General features: G+C 41.2%; 2 protein-coding genes across 3 annotated transcripts in view; both read left to right on the top strand.

Annotated features, from left to right (window-relative positions):
• The first annotated feature begins 734 nt into the window (after window positions 1-734).
• yipf6 (Yip1 domain family, member 6) lies at window positions 735-4,068 on the top strand. The gene is made up of 7 exons (XM_046839363.1): window positions 735-871; window positions 1,564-1,692; window positions 2,367-2,445; window positions 2,589-2,631; window positions 2,724-2,849; window positions 3,000-3,157; window positions 3,386-4,068. The coding sequence occupies exons 1-7, from the start codon at window positions 839-841 to the stop codon at window positions 3,502-3,504; spliced, it is 687 nt and encodes a 228-aa protein (XP_046695319.1). The 5' UTR covers window positions 735-838; the 3' UTR covers window positions 3,505-4,068.
• A 2,294-nt stretch (window positions 4,069-6,362) lies between these two features.
• stard8 (StAR-related lipid transfer (START) domain containing 8) overlaps window positions 6,363-17,500 on the top strand; it is a 30,852-nt gene continuing 19,714 nt past the window's right edge. Inside the window, exons 1-2 of one of the 2 annotated variants that reach the window (XM_046839356.1) lie at window positions 6,363-6,479; window positions 11,609-11,639. In XM_046839356.1, coding sequence (XP_046695312.1) covers window positions 6,417-6,479; window positions 11,609-11,639 — 94 coding nt within the window. In that variant the 5' untranslated portion in view covers window positions 6,363-6,416. Of the gene's footprint in view, window positions 6,480-11,608; window positions 11,640-17,312 lie in introns of those variants that run through there. The other variant, XM_046839355.1, reaches the window with a different exon arrangement.

Genomic DNA, 17,500 nt, shown 5'->3' with positions numbered 1-17,500 from the left:
ACTGTACATGGCTGGAAATCTTCTGAGCATTCTAGATACATTTCCTCAACATAAAAACATGTCATAAAAAAAAACGTATCCATAAATCATTCATGTATTTTTAAGATTATGTTTTGCGTTTTTGTTTTTTCTGCTTCCGTGTCCGGAATTTTCCCCGGAACGCTGATCCACAGCTCAGGATTGTGTTTAGAGGTTTTAGAAGAACCAGGAACACGCTGAAGTGTGACGACATTTAAAAATCTATTCATATTTATGTATATTGAATGTAATTTGTGTTTTATTTGTGTTTTTGAGGTCAGGTCTGAACATCCTGATCTCCGTCACACAGCGTAACATGTCTGTGGGATGATCTGATCTTTCTCTGGAGGTTTCAGCTCCTGTTCCTTTGGCCTGATATTCACTCAGGGTTCTACATCCTGACGTTTCTATTTCCAGCACCTAAAACATCAACATCGTTTCATTTACAGACATTTTAATAAATGTTTGTTTGTTGTCAGTCATTAGAACTTTGTGAGACGTGAATATAATATTAATATAATAATTAGAGGGGAAAAAAGTGTTTATCCAGAGACTCATGGAGAAGTTGATTTGACTGACTTTAAACACTGTCAAATTAAATACAGTGTAAAGAAAATAAATAACATTAAATTGAACTTAATTTTAGAAAACATTTGACTTTGCAAATCTGTAAATTATTCGCTAAATCTGCGCATATTTGTGCAAATTGCGTGTTGTCGGTGCGCAGTTGATCCGCTCGAGTGTAACGCGTGTCGCTTTGGCTGTGTCGACGTAGCCTGTTTGGTGACGTCACAGCATCCGGGTTCGGCTGTGAAGAAACATGGCGGATGTGGAGGAGTTGAACAAACCACTGGTGAGAAGGAATCGCTTTTCTCTTTATCCCTGTGGGCTTCGGGCGTGTTAGAGAGAGATTCCGTGTTAAAGCGCACACGCAGAGTTGTCTTTATTTGCCGGTTTTATTCCTCTATTTGCTACAGAAGCTCCGAGTGCGATGTGTTATCGTAGCTGTTTTAAAACTACCCGTTTTCCGGTTGCTCAGATTCTATTGGTTGCTTGTTTTCCCGCCTTCTACTTCACGTTTAGTCATCATTTCGACCAAACGTCTAAAATAAAATAAAAAAAAGTATGCTTGTTTTAATTATTGTAATTTATGCTTGTTGTATTGTTCGAGTTTTGTGTCGTGTACAGATGTATGAATCAACCTTGCCCGTTTTAGGGAACGCCTTCGAAACCGGAAGCTGTCAAAAATGTCCAATCAGTGAGCTGCTTAGTAGTGCGGCCAACCAATGGGGACACGGGGGGGGGGTGTTCTCTAAATATGGGTAGGGAAATGATAACTCGGCTGGGATTGAATCTATCTCTCTATTCTATTCATAACGGAATAATTTTTATATTTTATTATTGTCCCTATGAGATGTGAGATCAGGTGTTAATTAGGGCTACAAATTATGACGTCATAATCACTTTCGAGGTGTTTGTGAGCACGTTGTTATGTTTGTGTGTGTGTGTGTGTGTGTGTGTGTGTGTGTGTGTGTGTGTGTGTAGTTTGCAGGGTTATCAGATGTTTCCATAGCAGATGATATCCCTGTGGAAGGTCAGATCACAGTCCCCGTGAATTCCTCGAGTGCCAATGATGAGATCTCCACGCTGGATGAACCTGTGAAGGACACCATTGTACGTTCTCACAGTTTACATCCTCATCCATATCCATGTTTACATTCACGTTCATGTCCACATCTATGTCCTTTCCCACTTGCATGTCTACGTCCATGGCCATGTTCATGTTCACACCAAAGTTCTTGTCAATACCCGTGTCCACATTTGCATCCACGTTCACGAGCATGTCCATGTCCCCGGATATCATAACAAAATCCCCCTCCTGGTTCCTGATGTAATCATTATTATTTCTCACATCTTGCAGTTGAAGTCCACTGTCTCGCCAAATACAGGAACCTCATGGAATCTGAAACATCACTAGGTTCTCCGTTATTAATCTATAGATCCCAAATTCATATTTGCGTATGAGAAAAAAGTTGGACATAAAATCCAACACGGATGTTTATTTCTAGTGAGTGAACACAGCGAGTGAAACTACCACTGATTGTTTTAATAGTTTTTACGCCTCCTGGTATTGACTTTCTGTTCCTACAAACACATTACTGAGAGAACTGTTACTTCCTGTTCAATTATAATAACATACTACATCATCAGCATTATACCGCCTCCTAGTGGACACATCCTGACACTACAGTTTAAAACATAAAATCCTAAAATAACAATGGTGTGTGTGTGTGTGTGTGTGTGTGTGTGTGTGTGTGTGTGTGTGTGTGTGTGTGTGTGTGTTGTAGTTAAGGGATTTAAAGGCAGTAGGTCAGAAGTTTGTGCACGTGCTGTACCCGAAGAAAAGCTCTGCTTTATTGCGAGACTGTGAGTACACACCCACTTGTTACATCACAAAACCCATCACTCTGATTGGTTAAAAAGAGGTTCACTTCCAGACACACCGTTCAATGTGTGTGTGTGTGTGTGTGTGTGTGTGTGTGTGTGTGTGTGTGTGTGCGTTTCTGTAGGGGATTTGTGGGGACCTTTGCTGTTGTGTGTTTCTCTGGCATTGTAAGTAAACACACAAAACCACATACACCAAACTGTCTTATAGACACACGAAGTGCACCATTCATCACTGTGTGTGTGTGTGTGTGTGTTAGGATGTTGCAGGGTGGATCTGTAGACAGTAAAGATGATGGAGGTCCTCAGTTTGCCGAAGTTTTTGTTATTGTCTGGTTCGGTTCGATCATCATCACAGTCAACTCTAAACTTCTGGGAGGAACCATGTAAGTGATTTTACACACACACACACACACACACACACACACACACACACACACACTTCGCAAACCGTCAGTAACCGTCAATAACCAAGTTATTGTGTGTGTGTGTGTGTGTGTGTGTGTGTGTGTGTGTGTGTGTGTGTGTGTGTTTAGATCGTTTTTCCAGAGCCTGTGTGTGTTAGGTTATTGTATCCTCCCCCTGACGGCAGCCATGTTGGTTTGTCGTCTCGTGTTGCTCAGCTCCAGCGGAATTACCAGCTTCATTGTCCGGCTTGTGGTCGTCAGCGCCTCCTTTGGCTGGTCGACGTTTGGTATGGAACACGCATGCCCACATACACACAAGCATACACACACACACACACACACACACACACACTTGTCAGAGTTTGTTAGGAATGTATCTAGTTGCAGTAACACTGCTCACCACAAGGTGGAAGCACAAGCACAGTATTTTTAATATACTCCTCTGATGTAAAAAAGATCCTGTGTGTGTGTGTGTGTGTGTGTGTGTGTGTGTGTGTGTGTGTGTATTCCCACAGCCTCCACAGCATTCCTCGCTGACAGTCAGCCACCCAATCGGAAAGCTCTCGCCATTTACCCGGTTTTTCTCTTCTACTTTGTGATTGGTTGGATGATCCTTACCTTCTCTCCATCATAACCTTCACTCACTCTCAGCTGAAGTGTGTAACCCAAAGCCCCTCCCCTTTTCCTGATTTTCACCCTGTCCTAACTTTTACATCATCCACAAGGCCTGATGAGTGGGCCGGGCTTTTCCAGCAAACAAATAAAAAAAAGGGAAATGAAATGTGATCTTTCCTTTTTTCATTCGTTTGTAGGTATGGACAGATGGAGGGCTGAAGAAGAAAGAAAAAAACTCTTTTGTACTTCATTCACAATGTTCCACAAGTCTTTTTTTTATTTACATCAGCAAAACTGTGTGTGTGTGTGTGTGTGTGTGTGTGTGTGTGTGTGTGTTCGCATGAGTGTGTGTGTGAGAGAAATGTTAACATTTACAACTAATAAAAATATAATTATTTTATTTAATGAAATCTTTAAGAAATACACACAAACTATTTGGATCAGAATGTCTCATGCATATTAATGAGTGGGCGTGGCCTGATAAGTGTACGTATGATGTGGGATTAATTACAAGGTGAGATTGTTTGATTGTTTGATTGATTGATTGTGTATTTATTGTGTTATAAAGATGTTAATAACAGTGCTGAAGTGTGTGGTGTGTGTTATTGAAGTGGGAGAAAAAAGAAAAGAAAACAGCACAGGTTCTTTTCTCACCGTTACTCTTCAGGTCAAGATCTCAGAATATCTCTTCATGACTCTGCTCTCAGTCACTGCTCATAACCTCGGAGTAACTATGGACATTCACCTGTCCTTCTCCTCACATGTCGTTAATGTTGCTCGTTCCTGTCGATTTCTTCTCTACAACATCAGAAGGATTCGATCTTTTGTGCCATACAGGCTGCCCAGGTTCTTCAGTCTCTTGTGATTTTGAGACTTGACTACTGCAACTCTCTGCTGGCAGGTCTTCCCCTGAACGCTATTCATCCACTGCAAATGATCCAAAACGCAGCTGCACGACTTGTGTTCAATCTGCCCAAGTTCTCCCACACCACCCCACTGCTGCTCCTTCACTGGCTTCCAGTAGCTGCTGGGATCAGATTCAAAACACTGATGATGCCTACAAGACCAAAAATGGACCAGCGCCATCTTACCTCAGTGACCTCATCACATCTGCACCACGCTGTCTGAGATCCTCCAGCACTGCTCCACTGGTACCTCCTTCTCTCAGAATGAGAGGTAAGTACACTTCAAGGCTCTTCTCTGTTCTGGCACCGAGGTGGTGGAATGAACTTCCCCTAGATGTCCGTACAGCAGAGTCCCTGATTATCTTCAAACGATGGGTGAAGACCTTCATCTTCCTGAAATACCTAAATTAGCACTTTCCAAGTTTGTAGAATTCCAGAGTTATATTTATATTAAGTGTGTAATCTTGCGTACCAGTGTAGATTTATTCATTACTAGAGATTTAAAGCACTTTTGTACGTCGCTCTGGATAAGGGCGTCTGCTAAACGCTGCAAATTGTAAATGATGTACTCTGAACTAATATCACTGTACTCACTAGTTACTAACTCTGCCCTCTAGTGGACGTCACTGGCATACGAAACGATCCTTTTATGCGTAACAGCTGGACAGTAACTGCGGAGTGAAGTGATTTGATTGGTGGATCATCACGTCAGCTGTGAGAGTCGCTGTATTCCCACCTTCTCCGATTACTGTGGTAACTTCTGGCCAAAAGTATGTGGACAGACTGAGCTGAAGATTGCTATGTGCTCCTTTTTAAACATCTTGTTCCACATTATGTCTCCATGTGCTGTTATAATGAGCTCCACTCTTCTGGGAAGATGTTCCACTGGGTTTTTGTGGAGATTTATTCAGCTAAGAGGGTGTTAGTGAAGTCAGGTAGTGCTGTAGGTGAGGTGAGGAGGCCTGGGGTGCAGTCAGCGTTCACATTCATCTACAGCAGGAGATCTTCCACTCCAACACATGGAAGGCAGATCTTCATGGAACTGGCTTTGTGCACAGCGGTCAAGTTTTCGACTATTTGCTAGCTTTAAATTAAAGGAAGACTAATGGTTGTGTGGTTGTGTGTGTGTGTGTGTGTGTGTGTGTGTGTGTGTGTGTGTGTGTGTGTGTGTGTGTGTGTGTGTGTGTGTGAACTGCATAAGTAAGTTTCTGTACAGAAGCAATGATGAGGTTGAGCCACATTCTTGAATCACTGGTGTGTGTGTGTGTGTGTGTGTGTGTGTGTGTGTGTGTGTGTGAGAGAGAGAGAGAGAGAGAGTGATGTGCATGTTTGAACAGTACAGAGGATTGTGTGTGTTTGTGGAAGTTTTAAAAGTAGGCAGTCTGGAATGAGGTGTGTGTGTGTGTGTGTGTGTGTGTGTGTGTGTGTGTGTGTGTGTGTGTGTGTGTGTGTGAAAATATGGAAAAAATATAGAATCTGAAAGAAAATTTGTGTATATATTTTTTTATAATTTTCTGTTATAAATTGTATTTATTTACTTGTTTATTTATTTATTTTCTTGTTTATTTATTTATTTATTTACTTGTTTATTTATTTATTTACTTGTTTATTTTGCCTGTCCTATATTTTTGTGAATTTTTACTTGTTTGTTTGTTTATTTTGTCTTTCTCTTGTTTTTTGTTGTTATTCTGGTTGTAAGTATTTGAACGGATGGTTTTTAATCCTGTTTGTATTTATAATTGAAGTGAATTAGCATGTTAGCTTTAGCATGTCCCTCATCTGAATGAACAAAAGAGTCTGTGTGTTAGCGGGTAGCATTAGCATGTGTGGTATGCTGGAGCGCCGGCCCCTTGGCTCTCAATCTCCCCACACACACACACACACACACACACACACACACACTTCTCTCTGTGTTAAACAGTCCGAGTGAGTCTCTCTCTCTCTTTCTCTCACACACTCACACACACACCTGCATGACGGTTCACCCCTGACCTTCTGACCCCCACACTGTATCAGGGCACTGAGGATGAAGAGGATGAAGAGGGCGGGGCTTTTCAACCGTCTGTCTGCACTGCTCACTAAAACCAAGGTGAGAGAGAGAGTGTGAGATGGGGAGAGAGAGAGAGTGTGAGATGGGGAGAGAGAGAGAGTGTGAGATGGAGAGAGAGAGTGTGAGAGATGGAGAGAGAGAGTGTGAGATGGAGAGAGAGAGTGAGAGAGTGAGAGAGAGAGTGAGATGGAGAGAGAGTGTGAGAGATGGAGAGAGAGTGTGAGATGGAGAGAGAGAGTGTGAGAGATGGAGAGAGAGAGTGTGAGATGGAGAAAAGAGTGTGAGAGATGGAGAGAGAGAGTGTGAGATGGGGAGAGAGAGAGAGTGTGAGATGGAGAGAGAGAGTGTGAGAGATGGAGAGAGAGAGAGAGTGAGAGATGGAGAGAGAGTGTGAGATGGAGAGAGAGTGTGAGAGATGGAGAGAGAGAGTGTGAGAGATGGAGAGAGAGTGTGAGAGATGGAGAGAGAGAGTGTGAGAGAGTGAGAAAGAGAGAGAGAGTGTGAGAGATGGGGAGAGAGAGAAAGTGTGAGATGGCGAGAGAGAGTGTGAGAGATGGAGAGAGAGTAGGTTAGACAGGTATAGTGTGTGACAGTGTATTTACCCCACACACTCACACACACTCACACACACTCACACACACACGACGGAGAAACATGTTAAAAGTTGTGTTTTAATGCTTATGTTTGGAAGTGAAACAAAAAGTGTGTATACCCTAAATGTAAAACTGTGTGTGTGTGTGTGTGTGTGTGTGTGTGTGTGTGTGTGTGTGTGTGTTCTGTACGGAGTGTGTTCTCTCAGTTCCCACAACAACCTCCTTTTTAAAAGTTGCCCTCCACTGAGCTCCCAGTCTCTCGGCCAATGGGCTTCTCCGGAAGTATGATGACATCACCACATTCCGCTGGTGTATTTATACACTGAGATTTTCCAGTGAGACTTGTAACGGACTGTTCTGGAAAACACTCCTCCAACACACTCAGAGTGTAGAGCAAGAACTCACACTCATACACACACACACACACACACACACACACACACACACACACACACACACACACTAATAACTATTTAAAAAGGTTAATATAAATAAATGTAATCTTCTGGCACTACTTTATCTGTGTGTGTGATCCGGCGCAGCAGAACTGTAGCTGAAACGAGTCGTAAATGAAATGTGAAGTGAAAAAAGTGTTATTTTGATCCATTCAGTCAGTAATAACCATCAATAACTTCTCCTGAATGCTGGAAAGTGATCATGGAAGAAGGTGATCATCCACAGCTGGGTGTGAGACCTTCCACCATTATAATGTTCTCCACTTCACCTCAGGACCTTCTTCACCTCCACATCATGCACCAACATCCTGTAACACCTCCCCCTGGGCTGGATAAGAGACCAGCTGAACTCTGGAGTGTGATTGGTCAGGATGTGATGGTTGATTGAAGAGGGATGTGATTTATATCAGTGTGATACTGATGATGGGATGAATGATTGGAGAGGGATGTGATTTATATCAGTGTGATACTGATGGTGTGATGATTAGAGAGATATGTGATTTATATCAGTGTGATACTGATGCTGTGATGATTGGAGAGGGATGTGATTTATATCAGTGTGATACTGATGATGTGATGAATGATTGGAGAGGATGTGATTTATATCAGTGTGATACTGATGATGTGATGATTGGAGAGGGATGTGATTTATATCAGTGTGATACTGATGATGTGATGAATGATTGGAGAGGGATGTGATTTATATCAGTGTGATACTGATGATGTGATGATTGAGAGGATGTGATTTATATCAGTGTGATACTGATGATGTGATGATTGAGAGGGATGTGATTTATATCAGTGTGATACTGATGCTGTGATGATTGGAGAGGGATGTGATTTATATCAGTGTGATACTGATGATGTGATGAATGATTGGAGAGGGATGTGATTTATATCAGTGTGATACTGATGATGTGATGATTGGAGAGGGATGTGATTTATATCAGTGTGATACTGATGATGTGATGATTGGAGAGGGATGTGATTTATATCAGTGTGATACTGATGATGTGATGAATGATTGGAGAGGGATGTGATTTATATCAGTGTGATACTGATGATGTGATGAATGGAGAGGGATGTGATTTATATCAGTGTGATACTGATGATGTGATGATTGGAGAGGATGTGATTTATATCAGTGTGATACTGATGATGTGATGAATGATTGGAGAGGGATGTGATTTATATCAGTGTGATACTGATGATGTGATGATTGGAAAGGGATGTGATTTATATCAGTGTGATACTGATGATGTGATGAATGATTGGAGAGGGATGTGATTTATATCAGTGTGATACTGATGATGTGATGATTGGAGAGGGATGTGATTTATATCAGTGTGATACTGATGATGTGATAAATGAAGAGGGATGTGATTTATATCAGTGTGATACTGATCATGTGATGTTTGGAGAGGGATGTGATTTATATCAGTGTGATACTGATGATGTGATGAATGATTGGAGAGGGATGTGATTTATATCAGTGTGACACTGATGATGTGATAAATGAAGAGGGATGTGATTTATATCAGTGTGATACTGATCATGTGATGATTGGAGAGGGATGTGATTTATATCAGTGTGATATTGATCATGTGATGATTGGAGAGGGATGTGATTTATATCAGTGTGATACTGATGATGTGATGAATGATTGGGGAGGGATGTGATTTATATCAGTGTGATACTGATGATGTGATGAATGATTGGGGAGGATGTGATTTATATCAGTGTGATACTGATGATGATGAATGATTGGAGAGGATGTGATTTATATCAGTGTGATACTGATGATGTGATGAATGATTGGGGTGGATGTGATTTATATCAGTGTGATACTGATGGTGTGATGATTGGAGAGGATGTGATTTATATCAGCATGATACTGATGATGTGATGAATGATTGGGGTGGGATGTGATTTATATCAGTGTGATACTGATGATGTGATGAATGATTGGGGTGGGATGTGATTTATATCAGTGTGATACTGATGATGTGATGATTGGAGAGGGATGTGATTTATATCAGTGTGATACTGATGATGTGATGAATGATTGGAGAGGGATGTGATTTATATCAGTGTGATACTGATGATGTGATGATTGGAGAGGGATGTGATTTATATCAGTGCGATACTGATGATGTGATGAATGATTGAAGAGGGATGTGATTTATATCAGTGTGATACTGATGATGTGATGATTAGAGAGGGATGTGATTTATATCAGTGTGATACTGATGATGTGATGATTAGAGAGGATGTGATTTATATCAGTGTGATACTGATGATGTGATGATCGGAGAGGGATGTGATTTATATCAGCGTGATACTGATGATGTGATGATTGGAAAGGGATGTGATTTATATTAGTGTGATACTGATGATGTGATGAATGATTGGAGAGGATGTGATTTATATTAGTGTGATACTGATGGTGTGATGATTAGAGAGGATGTGATTTATATCAGTGTGATACTGATGATGTGATGAATGGAGAGGATGTGATTTATATCAGTGTGATACTGATGATGTGATAAATGATTGGAGAGGATGTGATTTATATCAGTGTGATACTGATGATGTGATGAATGAATGGAGAGGATGTGATTTATATCAGTGTGATACTGATGATGTGATGAATGAATGGAGAGGATGTGATTTATATCAGTGTGATACTAATGATGTGATGATTGGAGAAGGATGTGATTTATATCAGTGTGATACTGATGATGTGATGAATGATTGGAGAGGGATGTGATTTATATCAGTGTGATACTGATGGTGTGATGATTGGAGAGGATGTGATTTATATCAGTGTGATACTGATGATGTGATGAATGAATGGAGAGGGATGTGATTTATATCAGTGTGATACTGATGATGTGATGAATGAATGGAGAGGATGTGATTTATATCAGTGTGATACTGATGATGTGATGATTGGAGAGGATGTGATTTATATCAGTGTGATACTGATGATGTGATGAATGAATGGAGAGGATGTGATTTATATCAGTGTGATACTGATGATGTGATGATTAGAGAGGATGTGATTTATATCAGTGTGATACTGATGATGTGATGATTAGAGAGGATGTGATTTATATCAGTGTGATACTGATGATGTGATGATCGGAGAGGGATGTGATTTATATCAGCGTGATACTGATGATGTGATGATTGGAAAGGGATGTGATTTATATTAGTGTGATACTGATGATGTGATGAATGATTGGAGAGGGATGTGATTTATATTAGTGTGATACTGATGGTGTGATGATTAGAGAGGGATGTGATTTATATCAGTGTGATACTGATGATGTGATGAATGGAGAGGGATGTGATTTATATCAGTGTGATACTGATGATGTGATAAATGATTGGAGAGGGATGTGATTTATATCAGTGTGATACTGATGATGTGATGAATGAATGGAGAGGATGTGATTTATATCAGTGTGATACTGATGATGTGATGAATGAATGGAGGGATGTGATTTATATCAGTGTGATACTAATGATGTGATGATTGGAGAAGGATGTGATTTATATCAGTGTGATACTGATGATGTGATGAATGATTGGAGAGGGATGTGATTTATATCAGTGTGATACTGATGGTGTGATGATTGGAGAGGGATGTGATTTATATCAGTGTGATACTGATGATGTGATGAATGAATGGAGAGGGATGTGATTTATATCAGTGTGATACTGATGATGTGATGAATGAATGGAGAGGGATGTGATTTATATCAGTGTGATACTGATGATGTGATGATTGGAGAGGGATGTGATTTATATCAGTGTGATACTGATGATGTGATGAATGAATGGAGAGGATGTGATTTATATCAGTGTGATACTGATGATGTGATGAATGAATGGAGAGGGATGTGATTTATATCAGTGTGATACTGATGATGTGATGATTGGAGAGGGATGTGATTTATATTAGTGTGATACTGATGATGTGATGAATGATTGGAGAGGGCTGTGATTTATATCAGTGTGATACTGATGGTGTGATGATTGGAGAGGGATGTGATTTATATCAGTGTGATACTGATGATGTGATGAATGTAATCATAACATTTCTGCATTGCAGGTGTTACTGTCATGTGGATCCAAGCGTCCTGGTGAGTCTGCATCATACACTCTAAAATAAACACACACCTGTATGTATGTGTGTGTATGTATATTTAAAAAAAAGTTTTTCATCTGTTATGTAATGATTAATCTAATAATTGGAACCTATTTATTTAATACGTATCAATAATTTATTCATCATAAATAATATAAAATATAATAAAAACTAATCGATTTTGACACGTAGACTCCTGTTTTTATCCAAAACTTGTGTGTGTGTGATCAGTGTGTTGTGTGTGTGAACAGTGTGTTGTGTGTGTGAACAGTGTGTTGTGTGTGTGATCAGTGTGTTGTGTGTGTGAACAGTACAGTGTGTTGTGTGTGTGATCAGTGTGTTGTGTGTGTGATCAGTGTGTTGTGTGTGTGAACAGTACAGTGTGTTGTGTGTGTGATCAGTGTGTTGTGTGTGTGAACAGTACAGTGTGTTGTGTGTGTGAACAGTGTGTTGTGTATGTGAACAGTGTGTTGTGTATGTGATCAGTGTGTTGTGTGTGTGAACAGTACAGTGTGTTGTGTGTGTGAACAGTACAGTGTGTGTGTGATCAGTGTGTTGTGTATGTTAACAGTGTGTTGTGTGTGTGAACAGTACAGTGTTGTGTGTGTGAACAGTGTGTTGTGTGTGTGATCAGTGTGTTGTGTGAACAGTGTGTTGTGTATGTGAACAGTGTGTTGTGTGTGATCAGTGTGTTGTGTATGTGAACAGTGTGTTGTATGTGATCAGTGTGTTGTGTGTGATCAGTGTGTTGTGTGAACAGTGTGTTGTGTATGTGAACAGTGTGTTGTGTGATCAGTGTGTTGTGTATGTGATCAGTGTGTTGTGTGTGTGATCAGTGTGTTGTGTATGTGAACAGTGTGTTGTGTATGTGATCAGTGTGTTGTGTGTGATCAGTGTGTGTGTATGTGAACAGTGTGTTGTGTATGAACAGTGTGTTGTGTGTGTGATCAGTGTGTTGTGTATGTGATCAGTGTGTTGTGTGTGTGATCAGTGTGTTGTGTATGTGAACAGTGTGTTGTGTATGTGATCAGTGTGTTGTGTTTGTGAACAGTGTGTTGTGTATGTGATCAGTGTGTTGTGTGTGATCAGTGTGTTGTGTGTGTGAACAGTGTGTGTGTGTGTGTGATCAGTGTGTTGTGTATGTGAACAGTGTGTTGTGTATGTGAACAGTGTGTTGTGTGTGTGAACAGTGTGTTGTGTGTGTGATCAGTGTGTTGTGTATGTTAACTGTGTGTTGTGTGTGTGAACAGTACAGTGTGTTGTGTGTGTGATCAGTGTGTTGTGTATATGAACAGTGTGTTGTGTATGTGAACAGTGTGTTGTGTGTGTGATCAGTGTGTTGTGTATGTGGACAGTGTGTTGTGTGCGTGATCAGTGTGTTGTGTGTGTGATCAGTGTGTTGTGTATGTGAACAGTGTGTTGTGTATGTGAACAGTGTGTTGTGTGTGATCAGTGTGTTGTGTATGTGAACAGTGTGTTGTGTGTGAACAGTACAGTGTGTTGTGTATGTGAACAGTGTGTTGTGTGTGAACAGTGTGTTGTGTGTGTGATCAGTGTGTTGTGTGTGTGATCAGTGTGTTGTGTGTGTGAACAGTGTGGTGTGTGTGTGAACAGTGTGTTGTGTGTGTGAACAGTGTGTTGTGTATGTGAACAGTGTGTTGTGTGTGTGATCAGTGTGTTGTGTGTGTGATCAGTGTGTTGTGTGTGTGATCAGTGTGTTGTGTTTGTGAACAGTGTGTTGTGTATGTGATCAGTGTGTTGTGTTTGTGATCAGTGTGTTGTGTTTGTGAACAGTGTGTTGTGTTTGTGAACAGTGTGTTGTGTTTGTGAACAGTGTGTTGTGTTTGTGAACAGTGTGTTGTGTATGTGATCAGTGTGTTGTGTGTGTGATCAGTGTGTTGTGTATGTGAACAATGTGTTGTGTATGTGAACAGTGTGTTGTGTGTGTGATCAGTGTGTTGTGTATGTGAACAATGTGTTGTGTATGTGAACAGTGTGTTGTGTGATCAGTGTGTTGTGTATGTGAACAATGTGTTGTGTATGTGAACAGTGTTGTGTGTGTGATCAGTGTGTTGTGTATGTGAACAGTGTGTTGTGTATGTGAACAGTGTGTATGTAAACAGTGTGTTGTGTGAACAGTGTGTTGTGTGTGTGTGTGTGAACAGTGTGTTGTGTGTGAACAGTGTGTTGTGTATGTGATCAGTGTGTTGTGTGTGTGAACAGTGTGTTGTGTATGTGATCAGTGTGTTGTGTGTGTGATCAGTGTGTTGTGTGTGTGTGATCAGTGTGTTGTGTATGTGAACAGTGTGTTGTGTGTGTGATCAGTGTGTTGTGTGTGTGATCAGTGTGTTGTGTGTGATCAGTGTGTGTGTGTATGTGAACAGTGTGTTGTGTGTGTGTGTGAACAGTGTGTTGTGTGTGTGTGTGAACAGTGTGTTGTGTGTGTGAACAGTGTGTTGTGTGTGATCAGTGTGTTGTGTGTGTGATCAGTGTGTTGTGTGTGTGTGATCAGTGTGTTGTGTATGTGAACAGTGTGTTGTGTGTGATCAGTGTGTTGTGTGTGTGAACACTGTGTTGTGTGTGAACAGTACAGTGTGTTGTGTATGTGAACAGTGTGTTGTGTGTGAACAGTGTGTTGTGTGTGTGATCAGTGTGTTGTGTGTGTGATCAGTGTGTTGTGTGTGTGAACAGTGTGGTGTGTGTGTGAACAGTGTGTTGTGTGTGTGAACAGTGTGTGTATGTGAACAGTGTGTTGTGTGTGTGATCAGTGTGTTGTGTGTGATCAGTGTGTTGTGTTTGTGAACAGTGTGTTGTGTTTGTGATCAGTGTGTTGTGTGTGTGATCAGTGTGTGTGTGTGTGATCAGTGTGTTGTGTGTGAACAGTGTGTTGTGTTTGTGAACAGTGTGTTGTGTTTGTGAACAGTGTGTTGTGTATGTGATCAGTGTGTTGTGTGTGTGATCAGTGTGTTGTGTATGAACAATGTGTTGTGTATGTGAACAGTGTGTTGTGTGTGTGATCAGTGTGTTGTGTATGTGAACAATGTGTTGTGTATGTGAACAGTGTGTTGTGTGTGATCAGTGTGTTGTGTATGTGAACAATGTGTTGTGTATGTGAACAGTGTTGTGTGTGTGATCAGTGTGTTGTGTATGTGAACAGTGTGTTGTGTATGTGAACAGTGTGTATGTAAACAGTGTGTTGTGTGTGATCAGTGTGTTGTGTGTGTGTGTGTGTGAACAGTGTGTTGTGTGTGTGAACAGTGTGTTGTGTATGTGATCAGTGTGTTGTGTGTGTGAACAGTGTGTTGTGTATGTGATCAGTGTGTTGTGTGTGTGATCAGTGTGTTGTGTGTGTGTGATCAGTGTGTTGTGTATGTGAACAGTGTTGTGTGTGTGATCAGTGTGTTGTGTGATCAGTGTGTTGTGTGTGTGTGATCAGTGTGTTGTGTATGTGAACAGTGTGTTGTGTGTGTGTGTGAACAGTGTGTTGTGTGTGTGTGTGTGTGAACAGTGTGTGTGAACAGTGTGTGTGTGTGTGATCAGTGTGTTGTGTGTGTGATCAGTGTGTTGTGTGTGTGTGATCAGTGTGTTGTGTATGTGAACAGTGTGTTGTGTGTGATCAGTGTGTTGTGTGAACAGTGTGTTGTGTGTGATCAGTGTGTGTGTGTGATCAGTGTGTTGTGTATGTGAACAGTGTGTTGTGTGTGTGTGTGTGTGTGAACAGTGTGTGTGATCAGTGTGTGTGATCAGTGTTGTGTGTGTGATCAGTGTGTTGTGTGTGTGATCAGTGTGTTGTGTTTGTGAACAGTGTGTTGTGTTTGTGAACAGTGTGTTGTGTGTATGTGATCAGTGTGTTGTGTGTGTGATCAGTGTGTTGTATGTGAACAGTGTGTTGTGTGTGTGATCAGTGTGTGTGTGTGAACAGTGTGTTGTGTGTGAACAGTGTGTTGTGTGATCAGTGTGTTGTGTGAACAGTGTGTTGTGTATGTGAACAGTGTGTTGTGTGTGATCAGCGTGTTGTGTGTGTGTGATCAGTGTGTTGTGTATGTGAACAGTGTGTTGTGTATGTGAACAGTGTGTGTGTGTGAACAGTGTGTTGTGTATGTGATCAGTGTGTTGTGTGTGATCAGTGTGTTGTGTGTGTGATCAGTGTGTTGTGTATGTGAACAGTGTGTTGTGCGTGATCAGTGTGTTGTGTGTGTGAACAGTGTGTTGTGTATGTGAACAGTGTGTTGTGTGTGTGTGATCAGTGTGTTGTGTATGTGAACAGTGTGTTGTGTGTGTGTGTGTGAACAGTGTGTTGTGTGTGTGTGTGAACAGTGTGTTGTGTATATGATCAGTGTGTGTGTGTGTGTATGTGAACAGTGTGTTGTGTGTGTGAACAGTGTGTTGTGTGTGTGTGAACAGTGTGTTGTGTATGTGAACAGTGTGTTGTGTGTGTGTGTGAACAGTGTGTGTGTGTGAACAGTGTGTTGTGTATGTGATCAGTGTTGTGTGTGTGTGATCAGTGTGTTGTGTGTGTGTGATCAGTGTGTTGTGTGTGTGAACAGTGTGTTGTGTATGTGATCAGTGTGTTGTGTGTGTGAACAGTGTGTGTGTGAACAGTGTGTTGTGTGTGTGAACAGTGTGTTGTGTATGTGATCAGTGTGTTGTGTATGTGATCAGTATGTTGTGTGTGTGATCAGTGTGTTGTGTATGTGAACAGTGTGTTGTGTGAACAGTGTGTTGTGTGTGTGAACAGTGTGTATGTAAACAGTGTGTTGTGTGTGTGAACAGTGTGTTGTGTGTGTGTGATCAGTGTGTTGTGTATGTGATCAGTGTGTTGTGTGTGAACAGTGTGTGTGTGTGATCAGTGTTGTGTGTGTGATCAGTGTGTTGTGTGAACAGTGTGTTGTGTGTGTGATCAGTGTGTTGTGTATGTGAACAGTGTGTGTGTGTGTGTGATCAGTGTGTGTGTGTGAACAGTGTGTTGTGTGTGTGTGTATGTGATCAGTGTGTTGTGTATGTGATCGTGTGTTGTGTGTGTGTGATCAGTGTTGTGTGTGATCAGTGTGTTGTGTGTGTGTGAACAGTGTTGTGTGTGTGAACAGTGTGTTGTGTGTGTGTGTGAACAGTGTGTTGTGTGTGTGATCAGTGTGTTGTGTGTGTGATCAGTGTGTTGTGTGTGATCAGTGTTGTGTGTGTGTGTGTGTGTGTTGTGTGTGTGTTGTGTGTGAACAGTGTGTTGTGTATGTGTGAACAGTGTGTTGTGTGTGTGATCAGTGTGTATGTGTGTGATCAGTGTGTGTGTGTGATGTGTGTGTGTGTGTGATCAGTGTGTTGTGTGTGTGATCAGTGTGTGTGTGTGTGATCAGTGTGTTGTGTGTGTGATCAGTGTGTGTGTGTGTGTGTGTGTGTGTGTGTGTGTGTTGTGTGTGTGTGTGTGTGTGAACAGTGTGTTGTGTATGTGTGAACAGTGTGTTGTGTGTGTGATCAGTGTGTTGTGTGTGATCAGTGTGTTGTGTGTGTGATCAGTGTGTTGTGTGTGTGTGTGAACAGATGAATATATATAAATGTAGTATTTGTTTATGTGAAACCCACACTGCAGAGAATAAATCTATCCTGTAGTTTAAAATTCAAAAGTGGGCGTGGTCTGATGTGTGGACTGCATATCCCATGAGGCTCAGCGGTTCGCTGTCGGCAGAACGCGTGCGTGTCAGGAAGCGGTGTGTTCATGTGTTTTATGGGGGACTGAACCCCAGAGCAGAAGAACAAGTTCAGAGCAAAGAGAATCCTGGAAGCATGAAAGAAACCGGAGAAGAGGAAGGAGTGAGATGAGGGCAGAGGAGTGCAAAGTGGAGGAAAGAAAAGAAGGAGAAG

Source organism: Silurus meridionalis, chromosome 25 (assembly GCF_014805685.1).
Source record: "Silurus meridionalis isolate SWU-2019-XX chromosome 25, ASM1480568v1, whole genome shotgun sequence".
In the NCBI taxonomy this organism is placed as follows: domain Eukaryota; kingdom Metazoa; phylum Chordata; class Actinopteri; order Siluriformes; family Siluridae; genus Silurus; species Silurus meridionalis.
This window is presented reverse-complemented; position numbering and strand designations above follow the sequence as displayed.